The sequence below is a fragment of the Festucalex cinctus genome, chromosome 4 (assembly GCF_051991245.1).
Source record: "Festucalex cinctus isolate MCC-2025b chromosome 4, RoL_Fcin_1.0, whole genome shotgun sequence".
NCBI lineage: Eukaryota > Metazoa > Chordata > Actinopteri > Syngnathiformes > Syngnathidae > Festucalex > Festucalex cinctus.
Genome location: NC_135414.1, coordinates 9,359,602 through 9,371,292, shown reverse-complemented (window position 1 = coordinate 9,371,292; position 11,691 = coordinate 9,359,602). Strand labels below are relative to the sequence as shown.

At 40.5% G+C, this 11,691-nt stretch overlaps 1 protein-coding gene across 2 annotated transcripts in view; it reads right to left on the bottom strand.

Annotated features, from left to right (window-relative positions):
- Nucleotides 1–11,691, bottom strand: part of LOC144017284 (phosphorylase b kinase regulatory subunit alpha, liver isoform-like) — a 28,964-nt gene that overhangs the window by 4,558 nt on the left and 12,715 nt on the right. Inside the window, exons 12-28 of one of the 2 annotated variants that reach the window (XM_077518675.1) lie at nucleotides 11,086–11,193; nucleotides 10,911–10,989; nucleotides 9,455–9,589; nucleotides 9,145–9,254; nucleotides 8,919–9,063; nucleotides 7,301–7,379; nucleotides 6,813–6,964; nucleotides 6,519–6,689; nucleotides 4,932–5,035; nucleotides 4,460–4,596; nucleotides 4,217–4,379; nucleotides 4,013–4,092; nucleotides 3,869–3,947; nucleotides 3,667–3,796; nucleotides 1,135–1,236; nucleotides 263–381; nucleotides 159–182 (exon numbers count right to left, since the gene is read on the bottom strand). In XM_077518675.1, coding sequence (XP_077374801.1) covers nucleotides 159–182; nucleotides 263–381; nucleotides 1,135–1,236; nucleotides 3,667–3,796; nucleotides 3,869–3,947; nucleotides 4,013–4,092; nucleotides 4,217–4,379; nucleotides 4,460–4,596; nucleotides 4,932–5,035; nucleotides 6,519–6,689; nucleotides 6,813–6,964; nucleotides 7,301–7,379; nucleotides 8,919–9,063; nucleotides 9,145–9,254; nucleotides 9,455–9,589; nucleotides 10,911–10,989; nucleotides 11,086–11,193 — 1,917 coding nt within the window. The remainder of the gene's footprint in view (nucleotides 1–158; nucleotides 183–262; nucleotides 382–1,134; nucleotides 1,237–3,666; nucleotides 3,797–3,868; nucleotides 3,948–4,012; nucleotides 4,093–4,216; nucleotides 4,380–4,459; nucleotides 4,597–4,931; nucleotides 5,036–6,518; nucleotides 6,690–6,812; nucleotides 6,965–7,300; nucleotides 7,380–8,918; nucleotides 9,064–9,144; nucleotides 9,255–9,454; nucleotides 9,590–10,910; nucleotides 10,990–11,085; nucleotides 11,194–11,691) is intronic. The other variant, XM_077518674.1, reaches the window with a different exon arrangement.

Here is an 11,691-nt window from a genome sequence, read left to right as displayed (position 1 = left end):
AAAGCTGAAATGGAGATCAAGTCATGATTTTGCGCGGAGACAGCGCGGCCATTCCGGTAATGGAGCTGGAGTACAAAAATATGTTAAATAGCATGTGGTTTATGTTAGCATGAGTCACATTAATGTTTTTTGGTTGTTTGTTTTGTTTTCAAACCCACACTAAGTGGCCGGGAGTCATCCAACTGAAACCAGAGGTAAAAGAAACACTTTTATTTGACAGAATTGTTTTTTTTTCTTCTCCAAGTTAATTTACAAACCCCACCTGTCTGATTTCACTCTTGAGTTTGTGTATTCCTGAGCGCTCCGTCTTGGTGGCGCCGGTGTGTCCCAATTCATGGATAGAGATGGCCGGACTGGTAGCGGTTGACTGGATAGGTCGCACTGATGCACAGGGATGAGAAAATCTACTTGAAACTTCTGATGTATGGTTGTAGGCAAGGCAAGTTTATTTGTATAGCACATTTCATACACAAGGCAACTCAATGTGCTTTACACGAGGAAAGACAACACATAAGCATCAAGAAACAGTAGTTAACATTCAGAGGAAGAAAAATAAATGAAAATAGGTTACAAACTAACAATCTTAAAACATTATTCAACAAACTTTAAAAAATTTAACATAAGGAAGTTTAAAATGATAATGATAGGGATAATTGTAAATAATAAGTTTAATAACATTAAATAATAATACATATAATAACATTTGCTGCAATTAAGAACTGCTTCTGCTTGCAATGAAGGATGCTTTGCTCTTGTTCCCACTCACATTCACATAGCCTGACAAGAAGCTGAAGAACCACAACATCTAACGCAGCAGAATGATTAGAGCCAGTCTGCTGAGGCCGCCTGTTTTCTGTTTAGAAATGATTGCAAACTTGACCACACATTTACTCAACAATGTTCCACTCACATGCACAACACATAAACAAACAAGTTCACTGTGTTCCAACTATGCCTTGCATTTGCATTTTTAAGGTTGGAACACCCATGTAACTAGGGGTGTGGAAACAAATAAAAAGAGAGGGTGAGACATCACTCGACATCCAGAAAACACAACTATAGAAACAAATGTTATCCAATAACAGGTTTAAAGAACGCTGGTGCTGTCAGTTAGGTAAAATAGCGACAACTCACTGCTTTTTTCCACCCCAAACTCCTTGCCACTGAGGATGTGGTGCAGCAAGTTCTTCATGCCAAAAGGACTGAGGCTCATCAAGCTTTCAGAGGCCTCCTCCCCTACAAAGAAATGAAGCCGTATTTAAATTCTTACATAGGGGCATATTCACTAAGAATGCGCTGCGTCCGGTAATAGCGCAAAATATTGCACCGCAACTGCACCCGCAGTCTGCGCCCAGTGACCCACCTATTCACTATTGCTCTAATCATATACCGGCGCAAACACGCCCACAAAACTGACAGCTTGGAGCAAATTTGCACCTGATTTACCACACATGGCAATGGATTTACGCCAACAAAATGATTGTTATAGTAACAGTTGCGAGATAGATGTCATTATCAGAAAGTGAGGTTGAACCGAGAGTAAGCGTTTATAGTGCCATTATGTACAGAGCACAGATGTCATTCATTCATAAAGTACAAATTATTGGCGTGATCGTTTTTAAAAAAAATATATTTTCAGAGGTTGGCGTGGGCGTACAGTATGCATCTGGCACGTAAAAAAATTATCGGAAAATGCCTCCCTGCCATTGCCGATCAGCCCGGGTTACGTTGTGTCTTAAAATAAACATAGAAATATTTCCCCCTCCCTCTCTTTCTCTCTCTCTCTCTCTCTCTCTCCTCTCTGCGTGATCTGCCGTGGATGTTGTGCTGCAAATGGCACGTACTGCTGTCATAATCGAGGTTGGAGCAGTTAATACATGGTTTCAAAAAACGTTATTTGCGTCACGCAAACGAGGTGTGGCTATTTGCGCTGGCGTTAGTGAATTAGACGCTGCATATCAATGAGTATCATTTGCATTGGGGTGGGCATATTTTGCATCAAATCTATGCAAATTACCTCATTTACATATGCGCACATAACACCGGCGCACCGTGACGCAATCTGTTCGGCAGAGCACTTTGTGACGGATTTCCCCATTTGCGCATGTTTAGTGAATTAGGCGCTCGCAGATTGCTCCATTTTTGCCGGTTAGCACAGTGCAAAGGCGACGCAAACCTTTAGTGAATAGGCCCCATAGTGTTCATTTTCCACTCGCACACAGTATGCTTTGAGTCAGTTTTGAACCTGGCCAAGAATATCCTCATAATAATTGTTTATAGCAAATTATGAACTACAGATCGTTTCGAAATGTAAAAAAAATGTATCATTAATCCTTAAGCAAAGCTGCAGCGAATGGGCTAAGTGCTTGTGTTTTGTTTTTTTAATGTTTCATGCCATTCGTTTTTGGATTAAAACATATTCTGTTCAGTGCAGTAGAATCAGTCTTATGCCGTTTTACCAATGTGACGTCAATGTACAATATGCCACTATCTCCCTGTATGAAATTATACGGTGAACTACTGAACTGTACGGAATGCTTATAAGAAAAATAAATACATAATATTGACCTCATTCGTCATTGTTCCTCTTCTATTGAATTTATTGTGAGAAGGCAAGTTCGTTGGAGGTCAAAATGTGTTTTAAGGACCCAAACAAAAAAACAATTTATCACTATCCGCCATTTTGGTTCAAGTGAGATCAAGGAAAATCCAACTAGGATAATCCTGATTTCGAATGCAGCAATTAACACTGTCCCATAAAATTAAACACAAGATTCCCACCATTACCATAGTTTTCCTTGACTTAATACATACTTGCAGGCACGTGCACAAACACCTGTCCTTTTGCCCCAGTCAAAATAAGTGCCTTTTTTGCCACAGTCTTTATTTTCTACATTCATAATATTTATATATAGTCAAGTCAAGTCATATTTATTTAGATAGCGCTTTAAAACAGCCTTAGCAGTCACAAAGGCCTATATATACAGGGAGTCCTCGAGTTAAGGTGCACTCGACCTAAGGCGGTCTGCCATTTTGGCCACATCCGCCATTTTGGCCCCTTGTCCGCCATATAGCCCGCAGTGTTTTCCCCTCGTCTGCTATTTAGCCCTTAGCTAGTGCTAACGCTTGTGCACTTGTGGGAGTATCTTTGGCTTTTTCGCCCTCTTTTTCCCACATCATGGCCCCAAAGGAGAAAGCTACGTCTTCTATCAATGTTAGTCTAGCCAAACAAAAGAAAAGCAATTACCATGGAAACGAAGCTAAACATCATAAAAAGATCGCAGAAAAGAGAGACACTGACGAACATCGGCAAAGACTTATAGGCTTCAGTCGGACAGCATTTTTTTTTTATGTGAGATTTTTTTTATGCAAATTATTTTGATGTAAATATTGAATTTAATGGGGAAATTAGACTTAAGTCGAAATTCGGGTTACATCGCGAGTGTAGGAATGTAACTCAAGGACTCCCTGTATTAAAAAAAAATAAAAAACTTTCTCAGTCATTTTTGCCTAAAGTGTTTTGATATTTGAGAGACATTTATTTGATTCACTGAAAGAATTGTACATATGTTCCCTCCGTAATTAGGGGCACTTGAAATGGTGGTGGGTGTATGTTGAGTACTAATTAACACGAATGTGCAAGTGGATCTGTGCCCAAGTTCCTACCAGAGCATCGCAGACTGCGCGCCAACTCGGTGGCCATCACTTGCATGATGAGTCCTATTCTCAGTCGGAGCATATCTCCAAATAGGGCGGGCTGGGAGCGTACATACATGGCCAAGTAGACCATGATTTCCTGCAAGACCAGCACACGTTTACACTCGTTGTTAGAGAAAAATAAGACATGATATATCATCGCAACATTCACCTGAGTGAGAACAGCAACACTGATGTCCTGACCGCTAGCTTCGAAGATGAGCTCGTTCAGCTCCTCCGGGGGAAGAGGACTGGAAAAGAAATGCTTGTGAACAATTCAAGCACAAATTGACAGTTTGGAGCAACTTTGACTTACACGGTGATAACTCTTTCTCTGGGTTCAGGTGGAAGACCCACGGTAATCTGCTTGTGGTGGGAAATAAGATCTGTGCAGGCCTATGCAACACACATTAATTATTATTATTATTATTTATTTATTTATCATATTATATCCAAGATATTTATTTTGGATATAACTCCATTTCACTGCTATGATAAAACTAAAAATGAATTTTCTGACCTCAGCGAGGACCTCCACTCTCTTGCGTAATATTCCCGAGATGTATCTGATGAGACCCCACTCCTTGCAGGCTCCAGCTTGCGCATACAGCTCCTCCAACAGGGTGCGCACACTCACCCAACCATGGCCTGGACCAGACACCTCAACCAGGAAATTGGCTCCTCTGGCCAGCAAACACGAAAGAACTTGTAAGCAAATCGATTCTTTTGATTGTTATCATTGCTTGAATTTGGTTCCCCTTACTTCATCATATAGAGAATATAAAGGATGTCTGCTTGGTCCTGCAGAGTGGGACACTCTTTCAGCTGCCTCACCAGCACTGCAAAATCCGTGTTACCTTGGGGGTCTCGCGGCAGGTGGAGATCAGCTGCACTGCGACACTTTGTCCAATAAATGAGACATTGAGTCACATTAAAGCTGATTTGAGTTTTTATTCCATATCCTTGATATTAAGGTCCATGTACTAGTTGGCGCTTCGTTCTCACTTGTAAGACAACACAGTCTTAAACCAATGGAAAAAGCCTCACTTTTTACTTCCTGGTAGGCTGCTACAAAGTTTGAAGCTGAACACAGGACGGTTTAACAGTTTTTGTTGAACATACATTACTATACTAGTACATGGGCTTTAACTGGACGTCAAAGATTTGAAAAAAATGGTTTCCTATACTGAGAGGGAAATCAATTAAGTCAATTGAAAAATTGCAGGTTTGCCTACCTTGTGCTGCTTCGCATGTGTAGCGGGCTGAGGAACTTCCAGCAGGTTGAGAGATTTGCGATGCTTGTTCATGAGAGGGGCAACTGGTAGATACATGGAAGACTCTGAAAAATATACAAATATGTGAAACCCGCGTGTCAGGATTCGGTCCTCGAGGGCCAGGGTCCTGCGTGTTTTCGAGGTTTCTCTACTCCAGTGTTTCTCAATTCCGGTCCTCAGGCCCCCCTAGCCAGCCCGTTTTCCATGTCTCCCAATTCCCAATGCAGCTGATTCCAATGACAGATAATCACCCAGCATTGGAGAAGCCTGATAACGATCCTCACCTGCGTTGCAATTGGGAGACATGGAAAACAGGCTGGCTAGGGGGGCCTGAGGACCAGAATTGAGAAACACTGCTCTACTCCAACGCACCTGATTCAATGATCAGGATAATTATCAGGCTCCTGCGGAGCTTGCTGATGAGCCTAAATATGAATCAGCTGTGTTGAAAGTGGGAAACCTCCAAAACCTGCAGGGCTGTGGCCCTCGAGGACTGCAGTTTGACACCTATGATGTAAAATATACTCACAGTGGCATGACAACTCCAATGTATACGTTTGTTTTTTTGTTTGTTTGTTTGTTTTAGAATAACACATACAACATTTAGAACATTGTAAGGCAAAATATAAGTTAAAAAAAATAGTGGATGAGTTAGGGGTGTGCAAACTTTTGTACTTAAAGCAACACTAACAAACTTTCAGTTTACGTTGATTACGGCAACACCATATGGACAAAAGTGGTAATGTTATGCCTGAAGGAAGACCACATTTCCCATGAGGACAAGCACATTTTGTCATTTTTTTAGCTCACGCCAGTAAGCGTTTTGACATTCAAATTGACTTCTGTCTTGTAAAATGGTGAAAAGGGGGAAGCGACGTATGCCATTAAAGCAGTCAGTACATTTGTATTTTTTTTGTGTGGCAGTGTTCCTAGCATCCTCCTCAAAGTTGCTTAGTGCCAGTAAAAATTATACCGGTGCCCTCAGGCCATGGCAAAGGTACCATTCAACTAGTTTTAAGTCGGTTTCATCAGAAGAGTTGTGAAAATATTTTATTAAGGTTGAAAAGTTCCTAAGTGGGCGGCACGGTGGGCGAGTGGTTAGCACATCCGCCTCCCAGTACTGAGGACTCCGGTTCGAGTCCAGGCTCCGGGTGGAGTTTGCATGTTCTCCCCGTGCCCGTGTGGGTCTTCTCCGGGTACTCCGGTCTCCTCCCACATTCCAAAGACATGCATGGCAGGTTAATTGGGTGCTCCGAATTGTCCCTAGGTGTGCTTGTGAGTGTGGATGGTTGTTCGTCTCTGTGTGCCCTGCGGTTGGCTGGCAACCAGTCCAGGGTGTCCCCTGCCTACTGCCCAGAGCCAGCTGAGATAGGTGCCAGCACCCTCCGCGACCCTTGTGAGGAATGAGCAGCCAAGAAAATGGATGGATGGATGAAGTTCCTAAGTACTACTTTAAGGACCACAACTTCTAAATTGAACACATTTGTAGAGTTAAAAATAGGTCCCCCCAAAAAAATAAAACATAGATAGTTTATTTATTCAACTCACTGGGCACGTTAAGACCTTGAACTTGGGCCATCAGAGACAGGATATCTCTGGTGGTGTGTTCCGCACTGAACACGTGGTGCTGCCCACTCTGGATGGGAGGAAGATGACATCTGGTGGCGGTGCTGTGGAGGAGCTGCGTCAGGTATTGATCAAACATGTCGTCGGAGCCTTCTAGAGTTCAAAGGAAAACATTTGCTTAGCGATTCAACTGGATCAGTCACATATAGGGTTGCAACTTTCAATGAGAATTAACATGCATGTAAAATTCCAATAAATATTGGCCTCCTAATGTACCTGAAGGCTCACAGTGGCTATATTCTTCGCCATAGTCTTTATCTTCCTCTTCATCCTCTTCAAGTAAGCTGTCGTCATTTTCTTCATCCAAGAAGCTGAGCCGAGTATGAAATGAAGTGTTTTGTAGACTGGGTAGGTCGGACATCTGGATCCTGAAGGCACACCAAATCTTATATCACATACCACATCACACTTGAACTTATTTAAACCTTCTCTAACAACAGGTGTTTGATCTATGAGAATTTCTGCGGGTGTATGCCTTTATGTGACTCTTCTAGTCTCTCTGTATCACTGTTGATACACTTAACAGTTGGACATTAAATTAAGTTCACCGGTAAGAGGTTAAAAATACATTTGAGTTCATCCTGAAATGTCTACAGAAAATCCAGAACCACATTTTTATTTATTTATTTATTTTTAATGAGTTGTGTAAATTCAAATTAACCAAGAGAGTTCTGCCCTTGTAAGTGAGACATGCGGAAACAGACCTTGCGCCACCAAAATAGCCATCCTGAAGTTTCCTCAGCGTTGCTAGGATACACGGATCAATTGCCTCTCCATCTTCAACTGGGAAAGTGAGATAGTGTGAAATACATTCACGTCACTTGTAAAATAAAACTAAATTAATACCAATAAAGTGAAAACAAAAAACACTCAGGTTCACAATACATTCTGAGTCAAGCTCCATTTTTTATTTTTGGACACAATTATTCCGACCAAAAAATGTGTTCTAGAGAAAAACACTGTTGACAATTTAAATGTCAAAATGTACTTTTAAATTACTTGCACAAAAATAGTTGGCTCTCTGGAGTGTCTGCAGAGCCATCAAGTGGGAAAGGAAGCAATCAAGTGACATTTTTGTTTACTGCCAATTTCTGAAAATGTACTGTGATAAAACTGTTTTCATGAGGTGCCATAAAAGGCCAAAAATAACAATGATCTGTACCTCTCACAGGTTTAAAAAACTCTCACACTTAACTACCCCCCCTACCCCCCCCCCCCCCCCCACACACACACACACCACCACCACACACACCCCCACACAAACCCATGCACACACCCCCACACATGAAACTCTCATTTAAAAAAAATGCTCTCTCTCGCTGACACACACCAAAAAAAAAAAACAACTCTCAGCCTTAACTTACCCCCCCCACACACACACACACACCCACACCCACACGAAACTCTCATTTAACAAAAATGCTCTCTCTCACTGACACACACCAAAAAAAAAAACTCTCACACTTCACTACCCCCCCACACACACACCCACACGAAACTCTCATTTAACAAAAATGCTCTCTCTCACTCACACACACCAAACAAAAAACAAAAAACCAAAAAACTCACGCAAAAAAATACTCTCACACCAACAAAAAATACAAGTGAAAAAAATTACACAAAAACTTTCCGTTGTTACCAAAACAAAACAAAACAAAACAAAAAAACAAAACTACCAGGCTCAAAAAACTCCACACAAAAAAAACTTCTCACATACAAAAATAAAAATACAAAAATGTTCTCTCTCTCTCTCTCTCTCTCTCTCTCTGTCTCTCTCTCTGAAACAAAGAAGTTTTAATCTCCTGAAAATCATCACCTCACACACACAACAAAAACCTCTCACACATTACAAAATACCTCTCACACTCAAAAAATCACACACATGCCGAGAAATGCTTGATCCACAACCAAAATAACTTTTTTTTTTTTCACAAAAAAGTCAAACACCAAAAAAACTTGCACACAATAATGAAATCTCTCATGCATACCTAACAACCTCTCACATAAACCAAAAACCCTCATTTTTATCAAAATCTTCTCATACACAAACACCAAAAACAGTCAGCAAAATAAATAATAATAATAATAATAATAACTTTCACACCATAATAAAATAAATAAATAAATAAATAAATAATAAAAAACTCACATGCGTCAATAAAGGGGACATATTTCAGCTGATCTAATGTCCTTTTACAACAGTTATGGTCTTTAATAGTACATTAATACTAAGTTCTTTCTTTTAGATTTCTTTGCATTCAGACAATTTCAGAAGGGTATCGTCATTTGTGCTTAGGTGAAGGGACTTTAGAGGCAGTTTACCAAGCATGCTGTGAGTGATGGGGAAGGTCAGGGTAGGTCGTCCTGTCATCCTCCAGCAGGAGGAGAGATAGGCCACCTCCGTACGCAACATCTCCACGATCATCTGGTTGTCCAGGGCCAAGTAGAAATGATGTTGATCCAGAAACTTCATAGCAGGAGAAGACAGGATTGTGAACAGCACAATGGAAGTGTAATGAGGAAATATTGAAGATGAAGCTTGTTGTACCTGAGGAGTGAATATGTAAGAGCGGTTCCTGATCTCATAAAATTTGGATGTTCCCAAAACTCCGATGTGCCTGTATGGTCTGCCACTCAAATTCAGCTTCTTGCAGTTCCCTGTGGCATTGACACACGGAAATGGGGTCATGTGTCACATAGTTGACTATACTTTGAAAGAAACAACAATTGGACCTATTTAAGTTTTTGATTGGAATTGTCCGAAAATAGGCAAAAATGTTGATCAGTTTTAAATGCATGGCTGATTATACATAAACATAACATAAACATTAAGAATGAAGACATTTGTGTTCAGGTACCCAGTCGAACATAAATGTGGCTCAGGATGCGAGCAGGCAGGACCCTGATTGGCAGAACCTCAGACAACATTTGGACCTTTATCTCATGCTGGTTCAACAAGTTCTGGATGGCCTCGGATTCTGCTAAGACACAAACTGACGCAAACACAAGTTCAAAAATGTCATCACGAAAAGGGGACATTTGTATAAGCATTTAATCCATATCCTTCATATCCAGCCTCATGTACAAGTACAATTTTTGTCTTCACTAGTAAGACCATTAAGCGCACTAGTAGAAAAATCTGTTCCACTACTAGTGCCACTTCTTCCCTACTAGTACTCAGTTAATTAAACCATTTTGGTAAACTATTGTGATGGACTAATAATTTATCACTACTAGGCCCAATGTATGTAGGCCCATGCATGCACTAGTATCCTCCTGGACCCCACTAGTAGACCTAAACTTCTCACTAGTAGTTTCCTCACAAGAAATATGTTTGTATATGTTTATATGCCACACGTGTACAACTAAAGTGGAAGTTCAGTAGTAGAACAAAAAACATTACTAGTAAGACACATTCATTCTACTAGTGCACCCAAGTCATTGGCTAAGTTTACAAAAACAAACAGTGTACTAGTACATGGACTTTGATGATCCAATAAAGGCTCAACTGGCTTTAAAAAACAAAACAAAAAAAACATTATTTTGGTATCAAGTTTAAGGGCCATGCACTAGTCGGATCATTGTCCTCATAAGTAGGACAACTTCAGCATACTATTAGCAAGACACGTTAGTAGTGAGGAAATACTATGCACTTCTTGCCAATTAGATGGTACTAGTACTACTATTGAGTAGTGACATAATAAAAAATCTACTAGGATCTACATTTAGCCCTTCAATGGTACTATTAGTAGTGTGCAGATGTCAACTGGTGCCGAACAAGTATTTGTCTTATTGTATGGAAAAGTCCTACTAGTATGCAGAAATGTCATACAGTAGGGGAAGGCAGTGGTGGAACAAACATTTGTAAGAAAGAGTAAGAAAGAGATGTTCTACTAGTGCACCTATAGTCAATCTTCATTTCTGCTCACTAAGAGGATGACTTTGGCATATTAGAATGACAAATGCATGTTATTTGTGGGGCAAAGCTATAAAATACAGAAATGCCCACTGTTTCTAGTACTACTAGTAAGAACCAGGAAGCTTCTAGTGTGTAACAGGTGCCTACTAGTTGGGCCTAGCATTGTTACCCGTGCATTTTAATTGCAAACTAGCAGGTTAACGTGGCACTACTAGTGGAAAAAATATTACAAATGAGACACAGTCATTCTACTAGTGCATCCTAGTGTTAAACGAGTGTGCTGAGTCACCTTACTGGTGAGGACAAAGCACACAATAGTAAGTTGAATATCAAGGCTATGAAAAAGATGCTTAAACCGCTTTCCATATATTTATAAGATTTGCCCTCAAACCAACCTTGCACCACGACATCTGGCTTTAAATTTGTCGAGAATCTCCTGTTGAGAGGATCGATCTCTCCTGGTGCCAAAAAGCCCTTCAAAGACAACACATATCCACATTAAGTTTGGAAAGCAGTATTGGCAGTTGACAACACAAGTGGTGCTCAGGCTTCTATGCTACATTCAGCTACCTCAGCCAATAGGCAGCCCAGAATGTACAAGGATTGTCCCCACATGTGAGGCACCTGACCCATGGCTACTCGGTCCACAGAGTGGGGATTGCTGTACTCCTCCTCCACCTGCAATCAAAAACACCTCATTCTTAGGTCATGTCACAATTTTAATGATAATTCATCTCAAGTGTAAAGAAAGTGAGTCAATATACTATCAGTGTTGCCGGTAACGCGTTACTTAGTAACGCGTTACTTAGTAACGCGTTACTTAGTAACGCGTTACTCAAAAAAGTTGCTTTCTAAAGTAACTAATAGTCTAACGCGTTACTTTATTCTACAAAGTAGTCTGATTAAAGTTACTGTCCAGAGAATCAATGCGTTACTCGACATTTTCATGAAGAAGGCAAACTATCTCACTGTTGCAACAGTCACAAACAACTACTGCTAACTACGAAGATGAGGCAGAAGTCATTGATCACCACACTGAATTCAGCCATGGTCTGGTCATGAATGGTTTGCACATTCAAAACAAAAGTGATGATACTTTTACTACTAGTTTTATTAACCAACAGGCACACAACACAACAAAAAAAGTGTGCATTATGGACCATAAAAGTGGTAAAA